We start from the raw sequence: 20639 nt of genomic DNA on the forward strand, positions 1-20639 counted from the left end.
CGGCGATGCAGTTTTGACGCCCAGCACCGCCTCGTCTTCCTCGGAGGATGCTGCAATTGCAAGCTAAGGTGTGCATCGTCAGATGCTGGTTTAGCACTGTCAGAGTGCTTGGCGCCAAAGCCACTGTCAGAGTGTTCGTCAGCCGTCGAAGAGATGGGGAAGGCAACACCTTAACGGTGGGAGCGATAGAAGAGAGAGATCACATGGTGTCATTGAGGGCTTCGACGCCTGCTTTGAGCTCTTAAACGGAACGAATCCGACCACAAAATCGTGGCTTTTCGACTTCGAGCAATCAATCTCCTTCTCCTCCGTGAGATCAGGTTTTTCATTTCTTTGTAACCAAAACCAAATTATTTATCTGTTAAAAAAACATCAAATCGGAGAAAACACCTCTCAAGATTCTTCTTTCATACCTAATCCGCAATGCTTTTGCCATCATCGCCGACCTTGTTGTTGGCGGTAGAATTAGGGCTCCAGAGTTGGGTGGAGCTCATCTAGTGTGTCTTATCCTTGCAATCTGCTTCAAGCTTCATCCCATTCCCACCCTCCTCTTCGTGATCGCTCCAAATGGATATGAATTCCTTGAAGTTGTGCCTGAGTCGCTCTCCTGAGCAGCGTTTGAGCTCCTTCCGGAGGAGTGGCAGAGGAGGTTAGTGAGGGCGGCGCGGAGGAGGGTTTTGGCGAAGATGCATTTTTCATGGACTTTTGGTGGAGACAGCTATGGAGGCTAGGTTTTCGTATAATCTTGAGGGAGGGGAATCGTTGTAACATATACTAAAAATATTATTATAGACAACGTTTTCTTGATAAGTGTTGTCTTTAATCTAATAAAAATACCAATAAACAACAGTTAAGTGAAAAAGGATATAAAATATAGACAACGCTTTTAGTTAAAAACGTTGTAAAATAAAAAAAGACAACACTTTTTTAAAAAGATATTGTCTTTTAAGTGTTGTTAAATCTCAATTTTCTTGTAGTGGTTGCTTACATAAAAAAGGAGAAAATTGTAATTACTCTGTGGTAGTTTTGATATGATCAACCAAGTCAAGTTAGGTCCCCTTGTCTTTTGATCCTTGTGTCTTAAGTGTGCAAGAACTTAGGAGCACAAGAAGTTGAGTGAAAGATGTAGCTTTAGAGAAGGATGTCACAGGAAGGAGTCAACGGGCTCAGTGCATCCGAGGAACAAGGTGCTGCGAAATAGTACGTTGGCGGACGAGAAGGAAATGCATGACATTACTGAGGGACTAGAAGCCGGAGTGAAAGATTGCTCAAGAAGGTCAGAAGATGGGTTCGGGTGAGCCCAATTTCGGATGGCTGAAATCACCCAAGCAAGCAGAGCCAGAGCGGAAGCCTAGACAAAAAAAGTTAACTATGAGTTGACTCTTGTTCGACCTCCTAGAGCTATTCCAGGCACCCAGAGTCTGGACACTCGAACCACTTTAGTGCTAGCAGGGGCGCCTCGACGTATCGACGCTGTGGATTAGCGTCGACAATGGTCCGAGCGCCCGAAGCAAGATAAAATTTATCCTTTTGTTGTTGTGGCCGTTTACGAGAAGATAAGATTTGCCATGCTGGGGGCACCCGGAGAGGGTTCGGGTGCCCGAACTGTGCCACGTCAACAAATGGTCTATTTTGACCAGTGAGATATAAATAGAGCTCTAGTCTTCTCCTTTTTTGAATAACACACTCTATACTTTGAAATCTATTCAAAGTTTCATTTCCAAGATTCATTTTCGTATATGAGGCTTCTCCACCTCTGACACTTTGTTCGAGAAGGAGATCTTTATAGTGAGCTTATTTTCCTTGGAGTAGTAATCCTTTGATTGCCAACCAAGTAAATTATTTGTCTCGTACTTTTTTTAATTCTATAATATTTCTTTAAGTGTGTAATAGTTAAAAGTCTGATTGTTTGAGAAAGGTATTCTGTTTTGTTTTATTGTGTAGGGCAATTCACTCCCTATTGTCGACTACAAGGGACCTACAGATTGGACGTCAAGGAGGTAACTTGATATTTGGTAAGTGAATGTAAGTCACCAGAGGAAAGTGACTCGGTGAGGATGCATTCCTTTTGAGGGGATAGTAGGCGTCAATCCAGTTTAGGTCCATTTGAAAAACATAAATTGAGACTATGACTAGATTCAGGTCTAGAGGATAGGATCTAATTAATACTATTTTTATGGTGCTAACTTCATTTTGTAGGGTATATTATATTTTATGGGGCACACATTTTACAGGACAAAAAGAGCGCAAAATGCCTTGGGTGAATAGTGTTGGGGTTGCAAGGTTGCAAACATAGTCCCATATTGGAAACACATGGGAAAGATCATGGGTTTATAAGAGAAAAGATATCTTCATTGGCATGAGGCCTTTTGGGGAGAGCCCAAGAGCAAAACCACGAGGGCTTAGGCCCAAAATAGACAATATCATGCAATTGTGGAGATATCTAAATTCTTTTCGATCCAACAATTGGTATCTGAGCGAGGCACGCTTCAGGAGGACTAACCGCCGATCGAAGCAACAAGATGGCCGGACCAAGCATCGTCCCACCAAAATTTGAGGGGAACTTCGCAAACTGGAATCGACGTATGGAGGTATTCCTAAAAATAGATTTTGAAATTCGGTTTATCATGAAATATGGTTTTGTAGCTCCAATAGATAAAGATGGAAAAGAAAAAGAAGAGAGCGATTGGACAAAGAAGGAGCAGAATGAGTCGGTAGCAAACAGCCGTGCGGAACATCACTTGCTGAGCGTGTTACCGCCTCAAGAGGTCAACCGCATCGGAAACTATTTATCTGCTAAAGAACTTTGGGAGAAGTTCTTGGAACTCCACGAAGGCACGTCCGAAGCGAAGCTCGCTAGAAGGGACATCCTCCGCAACAAACTGATGAACATCCGTCTGGAGAAAGGTGAGAAAGTAGCTGGTCTACATGCGAAGGTAAAAGAACTAGTTACTTGTCTCGAAAACCTTGGTGAAACGGTAACAAACCGGGACACTATACGCTACGCGCTCAACGCGTTTCCAAGAACTCCGGAGTGGACATCAATCGTCTACGCCTACTACATCTCAAAAGACCTGGAGGTAAGTACTTTAGAAGAGTTGTTTTCTACTCTTGAATTGCATGAAACCAGGTGTGCAGGAACGACAAAGTATACAACCCAGACTATGGCGCTGAACGCAACCCAGAAGGATGAACTCGAGTCAGACTCCGAAGACGATCAAGAAGCATACATGGTAAGAAATTTTAAAAAGTTTTTTAGATCTAATAAATTTAAAATCCAGAATAAAAAGAATCAAGATAGAAGAAAGGTACGGTGCTACCAGTGTCAGAAGGAGGGACACCTAAGGGAAGACTGCCCAGAACTCAAGAAGGTCAAAATGAAGACACCCAAGAAACACAACCTAAAAGCAACTTGGGATGACACTTCTTCATCTGAATCAGAAGCTCAAGAATATGCGGGGATTGCACTGATGGCAAGCCATGAAGGACAAAGCACATCAGAACCCAACATCGATGAAGGGGGAGCGACGTCAGATCGAAGTAGCGAAGCAGGGGGAGATTCGTATGCCTATTACCCCGTGATGAACTTTACTTTGGTATCAAAGCTATGACTAAATCCATGTATAAATTAGAAAATAAAAATACCAAATTAGAAAATGAAATCTTAGAAACAAAGAGAATTTTGGCAAAATCATGTCTTATAGAGGATTTTGAAAAATTGAAAATTGAAAATGAAAAACTAAAAGAAGAAATAGAAAGATTGAAAAAATCTAATGGTCCAAATATTTCTACTTTTAGAAATTATAGAGGTTTAAATTGATATTATAGATTTCATCAAAGTCAAATTAGAAATATATCAAAAATCTATATACCTAGGAAATACTTGGTTAATCCTGTAGGTAGGAACCTCTATTGGGTTCCAAAAACCTATTTAATTTAAAATTAAAATCAGACTTAGCATTTTCAGCAAGTAAATTAAACAACTAATTTCTTTATGAGGCTTTGTCTAAGGAAGTGGTTGTTGCTCCAATAACCAAGAAGGCCTAGTGCCTCGCCACGACCTGGAAGCCAAGTATTGAAATGAAGAGTTTAATTGACTAACTGAAAAAGCATTAATTTGAATTACTTAATACTTTAAAAGAGTTATTCAATTTGTGTTTAAATTTCTTTTACTTAGAAATTTTTTATTATCTTAGAAATTTTTACTTAGAATTTTTTTTTTAAGTTATCTTAGAATTTTTCTTAAAATAGACTTAGAATTGTTTCTGATGAATATTAACTTAGAATTTTTTTAATTAGAAAATTTGTTTTGAATGTTGAGATAAGTTTCAAAACTTAAAATTTTTTTAACACTTATGACTGTTTTATCTGAAAAATGTTTTACTTAAATATTTTTCTTTCGAAAGAAAAATTCTGAAGAGTGTTTTTAAATTAAATTTTACTTGGACATTATTTTACACTTAAAGTTTTTTTTTTTTTTTTTTACCTTAGACTTATTTATAACCCCAATTTTTATGTGATCAAAGGGGGAGAAGTATGTTAAGTCTAGGGGGAGGTACTATAATTTTTCAATTAAATATTGGAATATAAATCATTTTTATTGCATATGGTTACCCTAACTTAACTTGGGTTGCTCACATCAAAAAGGGGGAGATTGTTGGAACCCCAAGGTGTTTTGATGTGATCAAACAAGCTAAGTTAGGTCCTGCGTTTGTTTAACCCTTGTGTCTAAGTGTGCAGGAGCTTAGGAACACATGAAGTTGAGCGGAAGACGCGGCTAGCGAGAAGGACGGCACGGGGAGAGAGCCGATGAGCTCGGTGCGTCCGAGGGACGAGGTGTCCGCGGAAGAGTACACCGGTGGACGAGAAGAGCGTGCGCGGCGCTCGAGGGACGAGAAACCGGGAAGGAAGGCTGCTCGAGGAGAAGGCCGGAACATGGGTTCGGGTGAGCCCTATTCCGGAAGGCCGAGATCACCCAAGCTAGCGGAGCCGGAGCGAACAGACCCGGACCAAGACGAGCCGAACTGAGACGAGTTGAACCGGAGTCGAAAAGTCAACTTATGTTGACTTTAGCTAACCATTCCGGCGCCGAACCGACCGGCGCCTGAACCCTTCCGGCGCCTGAATCGATTTTTCAAAAGGATCGAGTTTTGACTCGATCCAACCGTTGGGGATAAAATTTATCCCTCAACGGTTGGATCCAGGCGCCCGGACCAAGACTATAAATATAGCCTTGGTCCAGAAGCTTAAATACAACGAACTACTTGTAATCCAGTGCTTTCATTTGTGTTATTTCTTTCTGTGCTTTCAACGCTGTAAGAGGCTACTCCGCCCAGAGGAGAATCAATTAGTGCGCCTTCTTTGCCTTGGATTAGCAATCCTCTGATTGCAAACCAAGTAATTCCTCTGTGTCTACTTTCTGTCTTAATTAGTCTCTGCCGTTTTAATTACAAGTTCTTTTAAGTTAGTTGAATATCCGAGAAGGGTTTTTGGTTTTAATTTTATACGGCAATTCACCCCTCCCCTCTTGTCGGCCGTCAAAGGGACCAACAAGTGGTATCAGAGTCCGGACTGCCAGAAGGTTTAACCGCCGATTGTGCACAAGAGCTATGGTCTGATTGAGCCATGTGACTACAATATTGACCTCGAACAAAGAAAGTGGGGGCTCCTATGTTCGGATCAAGAGGACCAGACACCATGCAGGAAGTCCTAGTTGCGACTAGGCAAGGAAGTCCTAGTAGGTCGGGTGGACCGAGGGGCAGGAAGACCTGGTGGGTCGAGGATCGGACGTGGGAAGCCTATGGTCCTTTGTTTGAGGGGGGGATTGTTGGGGTTGCAAGGTTGCAAACATAGTCCCATATTGGAAACACATGGAAAAGATCATGGGTTTATAAGAGAAAAGATATCTCCATTGGCATGAGGCCTTTTGGGGAGAGCCCAAGAGCAAAACCATGAGGGCTTAGGCACAAAATGGACAATATCATGCAATTGTGGAGATATCTAAATTCTTTTCGATCCAACAAATAGTACCTGAGGCACCTTCCATGCGAAGGAAGGCTCCTTGAGCAAGGCTATGGAAGGCGCCTTTGAGAACTTAGAAGGCGCCTTCATTCAGATAACATAGAAGACCTCGACAATGATAAGAGCCAATTTTTAGGGGATAAGAGTTGGTATTGAAGGCACCTTCAGTGGTGTTGAAGGCATATTCCATCCTCTTTAAAAGGACTATTCGACCAAGGCTTTACACATAACTCTTCTACAAGCTTCCACATCTACAAGAAAGGGAAAAGACTCTGACCACATTATTGGACCATTGAGCAAACCTCACAATCAAGGGCAAATGAAAAGGTAATATCAATTTTGATCGATATGTTGTCTAATGATGTTGTGAGTTGTGTAGGTGAATACGAGAATGCTCATAATTTGTAGGGCAAAGTGAAGAAGGTTCTAAGTGAAGAACCTATGCCTGCACGCGAAGAGGAGAAGTCCAAGGAAAGGAATGTAATGGCTTAAGTGGAGGTGGAGCAACCGAAAATTGACTCATGTTCAACATCCAAGAAAGAGAAGGATGAGAAAATTCCATTCATAAGTGTGGATGAGGAAATGCCATTAAAGGTTGAAGAAGAAGCAAAGACAGATGAAGAAGAGGTCTTGGAAGTAGTCAACCTAGCTAGTACCTCCACTGAAGTGAAGTCAAAGGACTACATTATTTTCTTCAAGTGCAATGAGAAGGGATACTACAAAAGTAGGTGTCCCAATGGTAAGAAGAAGATAAATCCTAAACTCATTCAAGTTATTTTAGATACTAATCGAGGTTGTAGGAATGAAGAAGCTAAGAGAAGGAGAATGTGCATTGTTCATTTCACGTGTGGGGGAGAAAGGTCACTACCACACGAAGTGTCCTAAGAAGAGGGAAATCAAGAAGTTATCTCATTTAAAAAAATGAGAGAAGAAGAGAAACTTAAGTTGAGGGGGAGCTTCAAGGGTAAGGGAGGTATACCCTAATTTGAAATGTAATTCAAATTATTATTTTTCTCATGTATGTTAGGAGAAATGATTTTGTTAATCATAGTATGCCTGTGCATAATTTTGACTTTAAGTATCATAATAGAAGCATGATAAATTTTGAAATACCCTAAGGTACCTTTGCATGATAAACCTAGATAAGTTAGATTCTCATTACCTAAGGAGAAGAAGGTAATAGAGAACCTATACAAAAATCTCAAGAAGGGAAGATATATGCCTAGAACAATGTGTAGGTCTAGGAATGTCTAAGGTGGATAACAAGAGTCTAGAATTAGGAATATAGAAAAGGAAAATCAAGCTTTAAAGGCATAGATTGATAATTTGGAGAAAACCTTAAAGAGATTCAATGTTGGATCTAAGAGATTAGGTATAGTGTTAGGTAGCCAAAGACTCAACAATGATAGATCAGGTTTCGGATATGATCTAGTCCCTCTAAGGCCAAAAAGCGATCATATACTAGGGTGTCATATGATAATGACAAGGGAGGAGCAACAAAGGGCAAGGGAGAGTCATCCAAGGTCAATGAGAAGAAATATGCAAGAGTTACATATGATTATGGCAAGGATGAGGTATCGAAGGTGCACTATTGTGGTTTATCCATAGTGGAGAAATCATCTAAGAAGATGACTAAGGTTAAGAACTCTAGGGGAGCTCAAGGAGTCAATTTGGGACACATATCCAATGGATCTCAAGTGGACATTGCTTGAGATTCTAGATATATCATAAAATGTGCCAAAATGGTTTAGAAAAAGACTTGAGTCTCAAACCTAGAGAATTGACACATATGAGATGTGTTTCATGCATGAAATATGACATTGGATTCATATTACATGAAAATTTATTTTGGATGTATAGATTTCATATAAACTAATGCTAAGGATTCATTGTAGTTTAGTATGGTCAAAAATATTAAGAGGGAGCCAAAACTAGGACTTTAGGTCAAGTTTCAATTGAACCATTTAGATAGTTCTAAAATTTCTATCAGTCTTGGGATCTATGATATATATATTTCCCAAGTAGACACGGGTAAAACATATCTCTCCACAAAATTTAGAAATTTTTAAATGTCTGTGGAATTTATAGTACATTTCTGAAGTAGAGTCAAAAATGTTATTTGGGTTGAAAATAGGATGTCAGTCAACTGATGCAGGTATCAGTCATTGGTAACAATGTTCATCAAGCACAAGATAATTCTATGAAGTTATTTTGATAAGGGCAGTCAACTAATACATCTATGAAACTATTTTTCAGCATTGGGTTTGACCGGGACAACTTGTATAGGTGTATAAGATATTTGGGGATAAATACACGAGTTTAGAGTCAGTTTGGATGATAGATTTTGATAATTGTGATATTGTTGAAAGTTTTTTGATATTAGGCAAAGGGGAAGAAGTAAGATTTAAGTAGAAACCTTAAATACCTTTGTGGAAAAAATTCCTAGCTCAATGGGGAGCTTAGGTATAGGGGGAGTCTTGTGATAGGTTCCAATACATGTTGAATGTTTCATTAGCATGGTTGATTGCTATTATGTTTTCTCCAACTTAAACGTATTGTCAAACATCAAAAAAGGGAAAATTTTTGGAAGCAATCTTGAGGGTCCGGTGTGACCATGAGTTTTAATATTTGGGCAAAGAGTTTAAGTTATGTTTACTCTTGTATTTGATATGTGTATTTGAATTGTGCAGATTTGCAAGATACACATATGACTTATCTTGATGGCTTCGGGTTTGGTAAAGAATGGAGCATTCGAGGGATTGTGGACAAGACATCAAGGACAAAGCTGAGGGAAGCACACTTTGAGGCATACGCGAAGGACGATATTAGGACAAGCCGCCGACTTGAATGCATCCGAGGGACAAGAGATAAAGGAAGGAGACTTGAAGGCAAGAGGTCAAGACTGCGAGGAAGAGTTAAGTGAGTCGTGAGGGTCCGAGTGCGAGAGAAATGTACTCAGGAAGGGAAATCCTAGGTTTAGTAGGGTTTTACCAATCGACTGGTGTCTGGACCAGTCGACTGGGGCAGAGCACAGAATATTTCTGTGCTCGATAGCTGAAAGAATCAGTCGATTGATGATGATGTCAGTCGATTGGTAAAGAGTCATTGAAGTACCATTGGCCAACACCAGTAGACTGATAACGGTTTGCTGATTTTCCCAAACTCTAGATAATGGAGCTTGGGGCGACTGACCTTGGTTGACAGGACAGGAGTGGAAAACCCCTGTTAGTAGTCTACATTGAGCTATGATCGGAGTGCAGTGTATTGATCAAGATTGCACGAGGTTTACTCTACCGAGAAGGAGTTTGTACTAGCCGGAGGTTGCCGGAGTTTGATCCACCGAAGGATCAAAGGGATCGTCCATCTTACAGATAACCATAGAATAAGAACTCTAATCTCCGAACCACGTAAATAAACGTATTAACAATTTACTTATTCTTTGTTGCTTATGATACTCAGTTATCTCCCGTATATTAACAGTTTAATTTTTAATTATGGATTTTCTTAAAATTTGATTAGTCATCTCAAGCTACCAACCGGGAATGTCTTGTATATTTTTTATTATACTTATTTAGTTAATTCATAGTTGTATATTTTATATATTATCAAATATTAATTGTATATTTGGTCAATTATTAATTTAGTTAATTTGACTTCATGTTTTTACCCTTTCAACCTTTCGAGTTCATTTTCCGTTTTCACCATTCCCTACTTACATGAGATTGATTAGTTCATCTTTGTGACCCGTCCTTATTTCTCCTAGGGCTCCACTAGCGGTTTAATTAAATTTTGACTCGAGTTTATAATTGATTGAGTTTGAATCGGCTCATTTAATATGCAAATTCGAGCTGACCTCCAACCTATTTTATATCAGTTCCACTCGTCAAACTTTATTAAGTCAGGCTAATGTAATATTTTAATATTTTAAATAATTATTACTTTAAAAATCATGATAAGTTGAGAAGGTGTTTATAATCAGAAGATTCTATTAGATTTATTAATGGTCCAAGATTCAAACCGGCCTATACAATCGTACTCGAGCTGACCCAAATTCAAGCTGGGCTCGGCTGCACCACTAGTTACTATTTTTCTCCTTTTATGGTCCTTTCTCCTTTTATGCGGACAGTTAAATGTTTTATATGTACTTCATTTTACACCTCACCATTTTATTAGAATTCTTTTATAGTTAAATGTTCCTCTTTTTTAAATGTTTTATATGTATTTCAAATTTATTTTCTTTGTTAATGTTCATTGGAAAATTATCTGACATCGAATATAAATATAATATTAGATTACTTTTAATAGACCATCTGTTAAAATTATTTAAAGTTAAGTACCCTGTAATTTTAATTTAATGGGATTTTTTTAAAATAAATAAATAATTTTAATATTTAAAATATGTAAAGATCTTTTTAAATATTTTTAAATAGGTAAACACCTTTTAAAAAAGGTAACTATAATATTATTTTTAAAGGAAAAAAATCTGGTATTTATTGGGAGAAAAAAAAAAAACGAATCACCGATCTACAAAAATAAAGCCCCTTTTGCGGTTTCAGACGCTCCAGTCTCGGAGGAGAAAGAAAGGGGAAGAGTCAGTCAAGAAGTGCAGGATGTCATCCTCGAAGAAGGGCAAAGCGCCGAAGAGGAGCGAATCGAACCCTAACCTTAACTCCGCCAGAGCCGAGGAGACGGTGGCGGGCCCGTCGGTGTTTACCATCGACGGGGCCGAGGAGGATGAAGCCCTTCGCTTCTCGCGATCTCTCACCCGGGAGGAGGTGCTTCGCCGTCGCTCACGACGGTTGAAGCAACTGGCCTTATGTTATAGACGCCAATATTGGGCCCTGATGGAGGAGGTCCGGGTAAAGCACCGGGATTATTATTGGGAGTACGGGGTTAGCCCCTATGAGGGCGGGGATAAGGATGAGGAGGGGGAGGAGGTGGAGCAGGATAAGGGTGATGAGGATAGCCGGAAGAGGGGACGGGCGGAGGAGAATAGCGAGGAGATGGAGGCCAGGAGGTTGGGGTTTCGGGTTCAATTAGGGCTTGACGAAGGGGAGGGTGGCGCGGGGAACATAGGCCACAGGAAGCGATGTGCATTTCCCGGATGCAAGACAAAGGCGATGGCCTTGACGAATTATTGCCATCCGCATATTTTGTCGGAAAAGAGGCAGACGCTTTACAAGCCTTGCACTTTTGTAACAAAGAGGTATGGACTCTAAATTTTTCTCTTGTTTGGCAAATTAATGGGGTGTTCTTATTGCTTGGCATCCGTGGTAGTTGATTTTCTTGTTTTGGTGGATAATATGAATTTCCTAAGAAAAACAAGTTCCGAAGATGGTTTGCATTTAAGTGCTTGGTTAAGTTTTAACTACACGGTTTGTTTCTTTTGACAAGTTACTTCAAATTTCCTTATATTTGACTCTGCCGATATTTTTTCATGTAAGCATAAATTTGTGTACATGGGTATATGTGCCTGTAGTTTTCTTCAGTTTATTTATTATTTCAAGAAGTGTGTTTAATTGCATTTGTCAGCTTCGATAGCTTCGATATTTTGATACGAAACGTCTTTAAGAGCAAGAAATGCTACATTCAAATTTTGTTTTATGTCATGTGTGCTGACAACTCAGGGTGTGCTGTCATTGTTATTAGTAGCTATGACACTGGATATCTGCCTGCTTGAGAAATTTTGCACCAACAATTTCATTATTATTATTCTACTATTTACTATTTAAATCAAATGATATTGATAATTGCAGTGTTTATTTGACACAATAGGTACTTTTCTTGACTGTATTACTTTTAATAGTATCCATTGAGAAGAGAAGGCGAACAATATATGTAAGTAAAACAAAAGCCTAATCTTTGATGGTTTCTAAAGGACGCACATATCAAGTTTAGAGTGAAATTTTATCTAGGGTTGATATTATATTGCTCTCACAATTAGGATTGATCCCCTTTTCATCATAGGCTGCATCTTGTTCATTGCTCCCACAATAAGGAATTATCCCCTTATCGTATTCTGCATCTTGTTCAAAATGTTTAAGACAATGTCCTTGTTCAATAGTTTAAGCCTTGGGAACTGCCTTTTTTGCTTATAACTTTACATGTGGAACTAAATTGAGATGTTGCATATTCATGCACTTACCTTGATTAGTCTACTACATGTTTTCTTCTTCACCTATAGACTCTACAGCATGTGCTTTTGTACACTTTTGCTATATATCTTTTCAATTGTTATATATAGAAAATGTTGATGATGATAATTTGATGGTCAATTTAATCAAGTCTTTTCAATTGCTAACTCTTCACTTGAAGCTTCTTCTTTACTCGATGCTTCCTTGTCATCTTCAAAGGCCATGATTGTCATGTGTCGAGTGACATGACATAGTTCATCTTCATCCGATAAGTCAATGCTTGAGGTGTCCCATGTAGCTTGGGCCACCATGACCTCCTTCTTCTTCTCCTTCTTTTCCGTATCTTCTTACTTCTTCAATTTCGGACAGTTAGGCTTGATGTGCCCTTTCTTGTTGCATTCATAACAAATGACATTAGTGTTAAAATTTGAACTTTGACTACTTTTACCTTTTGAAGGTTGGAACATTTTCTTCACATCCTTCCTTTTGAACTTCCTTGTTCTTTCCATCAGCTTCTTGACATAGTGAGCCACTTCACTAACCGACATCTCTTCGTCACTATTCTATGACTCTTGATCGAACTCGAATGATGAAGATTCTTTTCTTCCCTTTTATTCTTCTCCTTTTCTAAAATAAGAGCTATGCTTTTCTCTTTCGAAGACACGTTAGCTTGTTCATGAAGTTCAAATTCACAAAACAATTCATCAAGCTTAACTAAAGAGAGATCTTTAGAAACCTTATATGCATCAACCATTGATGCCCATAAGGTGTTTCTAGGAAAGGCTTGAAGGACATACTTTACTAGATCCCGATTGTCAATTTTCTCACCTATCACGTGAAGTCCATTCACTATTTCCTTGAATCTACCATGCATTTGACTCACGGTTTCATTGGTCTTCATGGTGAAGGTTTGAAGTTGACTCACAAAAAGATCTCTCTTGGCTCTTCTTGATTCACTTGATCCTTCATTCAACTTAATGAGCTTCTCTCAAAGCTCTTTGGTGGAGTTAAATAGTCCTACTTTGTTTAGTTTCTCCTTAGATAACCCACATTGTAGAGTTGCTGTGGCTTTTGCACTGACTTGAGCATTCTTCGCAATTTCCTTTGTCTAATCCTTGGTTGAAAGAAGTGTTCCAAATTCATCCATTGGTTTTTCGAATCCATCCACAACACAAAACTAATTTTCAATGTCATTCATTAAATAATATTCCACTACCTTTCCAATATGCGAAATCGTTTCCATCGAAGAATGGTGGTCTAATGGTGCTATAACCCTCTTGAAATGTCATCTTGATGTTTTTGTTGACGGTGAGTTCTTCCAAGGCTAACCTCACTCTGATACTACTTGTTGGGACCTTTGTGTCCGACTAGAAAGGGTGAATAGTGTTTCTTTGATTTCTTGCCTATGACTTATTAGCAGAAGCAAAAGCAAGGAATGACAAAAATAAAAACAATAATACAATGCTAACCGCTAACTCCTTGTGATTTACTTAGCCTTCACCTTCTTAAGATGACTAATCCACGGGTCCACACACACACGATCATGCTTCACTATGCTCTTCTCCTTTTCGAATCAAACACGAAGGTGGAGAAACCCTTACAAAGTGATCTCTTCCTCTTATAAGATTAAAGAATGAATTTGGGAGGAAGAGATTGAGAATGCTTGAAAATCACTTGGAGAGTTTGAAGGTTAGAATAGCAAGTAAGTTATCTCTAAGCTCTAAGAATAGCTTTTATATTTTTCCCGACTCGACTGATGGGCTTCAACGACACTTAAGATTTTACGGGATTTCTTGCCGTCAGCATGTAACGGTTACTTACCAGTCGACTGGTGGTCGGCCGCAACTCTCTATTCGTTTTAGGATCGGGTTTCACCAGTCGACTGATACTTCTTAATATAAGAGTACAACACTTCAAGCATGATCTTTCATACTTGAAACATACCCTTAGCCTAGACTTGTACCTTCAAGCATCTTTCATCAGCCTCGCGCCCTTAGGCTGCGTCCAAGCCCTTTAAGTGCTTCCTTCGGCTTTGTCATACTAAGTCTTCTTTGCCAAGAGGCTGCAGTTCCTGGACTTCATCGCCAAGAGCCATGCTCCAGGACTTCATCCGCCAAGATTATCTTCTTGGACTTTCCTTGCCAAGTCTTTATATCTGGGCTTTCTTTTGTACCTGCTTACTCAACATTTATATTAGATCACCAACATTGTCTAACTTGAACTTATTTAATCAAACTTCAAAAGTAAATAATGGCTGAAGCAAGATCGCATCGACAATCTCCCCTTTTTTTATGTTTGACAAATTACTTAAGTTAGGTCTTTAAATATGCAATAATCATAAAAGCATAGACAATCTCCCCTTTTTTGATGTTTGACAAATTACTTAAGTTAGGTCTTTAAATATGCAATAATCATAAAAGCTCAACTTTTTAAAGTGAAAGTTCTAAAGGAAAGTGTAAAAATTTTGAGAAATTTAAGAACCCAAACTACCCCTTAATCCAAATGCTCTCGAAGTATGGGGGGACCGAATAATATGACGGAATAAAATATATTCAAGTCAGAGGGATTCGAGGTGTAAATTCAGAGGAGTCTGATTTCAATGTATCAGTCGACTGGTACCAGATTTTCAGCGGTGATGTGCGTTGTATTTCAAAGATGCAAACACACATGAGTGCACTACTCAAATACATAAACTTATGAATTTTAGGCATTTCACATACTGTGAAATAGACATAAACATAAAATTCATACACAAGTACTAATAGGCATAAAAGTTATATAAAAGCATAAGCCTATGCAAAGTCACAAAGAGACATAAACATGAAATACAAAGTGCTACAAGAACATCTATGGTGTTTTAGATGAATAGAGGGTGAACATGTCTAAGCCAAAAGTCTCTTGACACCAACTAAGAGCCAGGCACCGCGCCTAAACATCATCACTAGGAGGAGGAGCCTGGTACTTTAAATTTCAACACTGTATTATCTTGTACATGGCGATCTGACGCCGCTGAGAATCAGCCCAATCCTGACAAAGGCCTTGAATATGCTGACAAAACCCTTGAAACTCCTAACAAATCGTCTCCTCCAGGTTGGTAATCCTCTTGTTCGTAGTCATATGTGGCAACTCCGGAGCAGCAACATCCTCCTCGTCGCTAGAGTTTGATGAAGCCTGGTTACGACTCTAGACCATCACTCCCTAACGTCTCTCAATCCATGCCAGAGATAGCTACTGAGAATCTATTTGATCAAAGTCCTTGGATAATAGATGTTGCTGACCCTTGGTAACATCGATACTCCTAGATGCAAAGAATGTAGTCAAGACATGACTGAATGACATGTATACCTTCCTCAAGACGGGACCTGAAAAATACACAATGAACAAGAATACCTGGAGAGCAACGTATATGTCTAACCTTTGCTCTAGAGCATACATCATGATGAGATGAGGTAGCCGGATCTTCGATTGCCCTTTAGTGACAATCAGCAAGATGCATGTAATAACAACCTTATAAAGGATGTTACTGTCTGTCGACTGACATACGAGTGACCTCAAAAATGTGTTTGAGTGGGGGGTCTGGGAGCATTGAAATAATGCATATGGATCAGGTCAACAGACAGATGGGAGAATGAATCAGTGAAAGGCTCGATAATATTAGGAAATCATGTGAATGTGCTCTTCGACTTCCTACACCCTAAAAGACAACGGGCGACGACTGAAACTAGGGTTTCTAGTCGGCTGCCTGCGCATGGCGTTTTTATAAAAACGTAGGTACACTGATGGACACATCAATCTGCTACAGTAAAAAATTATATAAAACCATTATGTTTGTGAAGATCATTGTTACTAGTCCATTGGTACGCAAATTTAGCCTATTCGTGGAGCCAAATTCAGAGATGCACCAGAATTTTCCTAGACCTCAAAAAATTCTCAGTTTTTGTGGTCTGTTTTACTGTTTTCTACTTGGAAAAATATTCTTAAAAATAAATTAATCACGGATCCCAAGATAGACACAACACTCAAGACCCTCGAAATTGTTTAATTAAATATTGACCTAAAGTCCTAGTTTTGACTTCCTTTTAATGTATCCACTTATACCAATTCTCATTTATTTGAGAATTGGTTTGAGATGTATAAATACCATGTAAATAAATGCATTATGATTTTGTATAAGTGGATATATCAAAAGGAAGCCAAAACTAGGACTTTATGTCAAGTTTAATTGAATAATTTCGAGGGTCTTGAGTGTTGTGTCTATCTTGGGATTCGTGATTAATTCATTTTTAAGAATATTATTCCCAAGTAGAAAACAGTAAAACAGACCCCTCTATAAAAATTGAGAATTTTTGAAGGTCTAGGAAAATTCTGGTGCTTCTGAATTTGACTCTAGGAATTGACCCCTCCATTCAGTTCACCCCAGAGTGTTAGGTTCATTTTTAGGGTGTAGGGAGTCGGAGAGCACATTCACATGCTTTCCTAATGTTATCGAGCCTTTCACTTCATTCTCCCATATGTCTGTTGACCTTATCCATAAACATTATTTCAATGCTCTCAGGCTCCCACTTAAATGCATTTTTGATGTTACTCACATGTCAGCCGTCAGTAATATCCTTTATAAGGTTGTTATTACATGCATCTCGCCGATTGTCACTAAAGGGAAATCAAATATCCGGCTGCCTCATCTCATCATGATGTATGCTCTAGAGCAAAGGTTAGACATATACGTTGCTCTCCAGGTATTCTTGTCCATTGTGTATTTTTCGGGTCCCGTCTTGAGGAAGGTATACATGTCATTCAGTCATGTCTTAACTACATTCTTTGCATTTAGGGGTATCAATGTTACCAGAGGTCAGCAACATCTGTTATCCAAGGACTTTGATTAGATAGGTTCCCAGCAGTTATCTCTGGCATGGATTGAGAGGCATTAGGAAGTGATGGTCTGGAGTCGTAACCAGACTTTATCAGACTCTAGCGACGAGGATGTTGCTGCTTCGAAGCCGCCGCATATGTCTATGCACGAGAGTATTATCCACCTAGAGGAGATGATCTGTTAGGAGTTTCAGGGGTTTTGTCAGGATTGGGTTGATTCTCAGCGGCGTTAGATCGCCATGTACGAGATGATACAGCACTGGGATTTGACGTACCAGGCTCCTCCTCCTAGTGATGATGTTTAGGCGCGGTGTCTGGCTCTTAGTTGGTGTCGAGAGACTTTTGGCTTAGACATGTTCACCCTCTATTCATCTCGAACACCAAAGACGCTCTTGTAAGCACTTTGTATTTCATGTTTATGTCTCGTTATTACTTTGCATAGGCTTAGACTTTTGTACGACTTTTATGCCTATTAGTGCTTGTGTATGAATTTTATGTTTATGTCTATTTCACAGTATGGGAAATGCCTAAAATTCATAGGGTTATGTATTTGAGTAGTGCACTCATGTGTGTTTGCATCTTTGAAATGCAACGCACATCAATGCTGATACACTGAAATCAAACTCCTCTGAATTTACACCTCGAATCTCTCTAATTTGGATATATTTTATTGCGGCATATTATTCGGTCCCCTCGTACTTCAAGAGTATTTTGGATTAAGGGGTAGTTTGGGTTCTTAAATTTCTCAAAATGTTTACACTTGCCTTGCGGGGGAGTTTCTCCCTCTACCTTTTTGTTATATGTCAAAGGGAGAGAAATGGATAGGTTAAGTTAGTCCTAACTTAAACAATTTGCTAAATATCAAAAAGGGGAAGATTGTTTATGCGATCTTGTTGCAGGCATTATTTACTTTTGATATTTGGCTAAATAAGTTTAAGTTAGGCAATGTTAGTGATCTAACATAAATGTTGAGTAAGCAGGTACAAAGGAAAGCCTAGGTATAAAGACTTGGCAAGGAAAGTCCAAGAAGATAGTCTTGGCGGATTGTGTCCCGAGGCGTGGCTCTTGGCGGTGAAGTCCCGGAGGTGCAGCCTCTTGGCAAAAGAAGATTTATCATGACGAAGCCGAAAGAAGCACTTGAAGGCAAGCGTAAGGATGAGGAGTTGTGGGCTCGGAAGCATGCTAAGGACGCGAGGTTGATGCAAGATGTTTGAAGGTATAAGTTTAGGCTAAGGGTATGTTTCAAGTATGAAAGATCATGCTTGAAGTACTGTATTCTCATATTAAGAAGTATCAGTCGACTGATATTCACACCAGTCGACGGATACCTGATCCTAAAATGAACAGAGAGTTGCGGCTGGCTACTAGTCAAGTACCAGTCGACTTGTACCAAGTACCAGTCGACTTGTAAGTGACCATTTCATGCTGACAGCAGGAAATCCCGCAAAATGTCAAGTGTCGTTGAAGTCCATCAGTCGACTGATGTCAAGAAAAATATAAAAGCTATTCTTGGAGCTTGGAGATAACTTACTTGCTATTCTAACCTTCAAAGCTCTCCAAGTAATCCCCAAGTTTTCTCAATCTCTTCCTCCCAAATTCATTCTTTAATCTTGTAAGAGGAAGAGATCATTTTGTAAGGATTTTTCCACCTTTGTGTTTGATTCGAAAAGGAGGAGACCAAGTAAATCACAAGGAGTTAGCATTGTATTATTGTTTTATATTTTGTCATTCCTTTGCTTTTGCTTCCGTTGTAGGCAAGAAATTGAAGAAACCCCACCCCACCCCACCCCCCCCAAATGTCCCAACAGAGTCCATGCGCCCGAATGGTGCTATAAAAGGAGGATTCGATTAGCATCTTCAGAACATTAATTCCAAGAAGTTTCTCTCTTTCATGCGTCTCAATAGGCGCCCAAACGTGCTCCGACAACGACTATGCTCAAGATCTCTTTTTCTAAGTCGTCAGTATATTTTATTTTTCAGTTACTTGTACTTAAATTCGAATTGCTTTTGTAACAACTCGATTGATTAGTGATTGCCCAACGAAAGCACTATTTTCCCATCTATATTAGTTAGGTTTCTTTGATAGAAACCCATAAGATATCATAAATCAACCAAGGGAACTAGATTTTTTTTAGCAAGTTATGTTTTTAAAAGACATGTGATGACAACACTATTAGGTTAGTATGATCTTGAAAAGTGATGTTTGCTTATATTGCATAAACTGCAAGTTCTTGTTGTTTCACTTGGAGTCTAAACAGAAATAGGTGTTTGGTTAACCAATCTGGAAGAGGTTAGTAACTTTCTGTTTTGTGTAAGAATGCTACAATGGCTTTTGCAGTTGTATCAATTAAATAGATTGTTTGATTATGTAGCTACCAACTTCCTCCATTTTGAGAAAGGCCATTTTTGGGAAGAGAATTAAGTTCAAATTTATATATGAATTATGAGGTATTTCCATTGGTTATATTATTATTGCATAAACTCTCTTGTGTCTTCAACAAGAGATTATCCTTCAGTGAGGGTAATATTCGTTGTATTGTTCTCTCTGACATCAGATTACTTTTGTGGTTGATCTATTATTTTTTTAAAAGACAACTAATGGTTTCTCTTTGAATTACAGATATGAAAATGGTGAACCCATTATCTGTGCGAAGCCAATTCTGGTAGCTGCTGTACCTTCTCTTTGCCACATCCATCTGCAGAAGTATCATAGGGCCATATCTCAAGCTTTCAGAAAGACTGGAATAAACATGCCCTCGGGCAGGCTTGTTCCTAAAATTAGTGTTATAGTTGCTGTATCTGTAAGTCATATTCAAGCCAAAAGAAGAGAAGTATTGAAGAACTCTTCTAAAGATACTATGGATCAGAAGGATGAGGAAATTCAGAAGGGTGAGATTTGACCAAGTTATATTTCCTATTAAATGCATTTCATACCTTCTGCTTGGCCTGCATTTGTTCCTAAAGACATGTATCGTTCTGATCAGGACATATATGACTGAGACAGACTATACTTTTGTTCATCGGGTACATTCTGGGTATTACCGAAGGTATTCTAACAAATTTACTAAATAATGTCTACTTTCAGTAGTAAAGGGTTATCATTAGCTCTCCTTAGTTACGGAAAGAATAAAGGAAAGCATTTTTTCATTACATGGCGAAGGGTTGGGATTGGAAACCAACGGGTTGTAAATAACTTGATGTTTCAGTGTTGCTCATTTGAGTTTAAGACCACAAATTCTAGAAGCATGATTGCATAATTCTGCGGTTTAGACTATTAACATTTGATGTTCAAAGCATTGCTTTTTTGGTAGAACCAGCTAAGTGTGTTATTATTGTCCATCAAACATTTGATGTTGCATCTGTTAATTATTTTTTATTTGATGACTATGCTTTCATTCGATGTTTTTATGATGCTCCAAAAGGTCGTAATCTTTTGAACTGAAACTATGAGTTCTGATAATAATTTTAATTTAGTAATTCAAAATTTTGAATTATGTGGGTGATTAATTTTAAAAAATTTCTACTTAGTTAAGCTAGTGCAGTGCTCAAGGGTTATTCTAAGATAGATTGATAAGTGAATTGGGGAAACTATCCTTCTATAACGTATCAAATGCA

The 20639-nt window shown here is 38.7% G+C and overlaps 1 protein-coding gene across 1 annotated transcript; it reads left to right on the forward strand.

Annotated features, from left to right (window-relative positions):
- Positions 1–10545: 10545 nt before the first annotated feature.
- LOC122053439 (INO80 complex subunit D-like) lies at positions 10546–20430 on the forward strand. The gene is made up of 3 exons (XM_042615495.1): positions 10546–11227; positions 19645–19913; positions 20009–20430. Exons 1-3 carry the CDS (start codon positions 10632–10634, stop codon positions 20017–20019), a joined length of 876 nt encoding a protein of 291 aa, XP_042471429.1. The 5' UTR covers positions 10546–10631; the 3' UTR covers positions 20020–20430.
- Positions 20431–20639: the final 209 nt, after the last annotated feature.

This window comes from Zingiber officinale, chromosome 1B (genome assembly GCF_018446385.1).
Source record: "Zingiber officinale cultivar Zhangliang chromosome 1B, Zo_v1.1, whole genome shotgun sequence".
NCBI lineage: Eukaryota > Viridiplantae > Streptophyta > Magnoliopsida > Zingiberales > Zingiberaceae > Zingiber > Zingiber officinale.

Bases quoted from the DNA above. Each gene is read 5' to 3' on its own strand.
- LOC122053439 (XM_042615495.1), top strand. From the start codon at position 10,632: ATGTCATCCTCGAAGAAGGGCAAAGCGCCGAAGAGGAGCGAATCGAAC. The intron at 11,228-19,644 runs GTATGGACTCTA...TTTGAATTACAG, and splicing joins TGCACTTTTGTAACAAAGAG to ATATGAAAATGGTGAACCCA.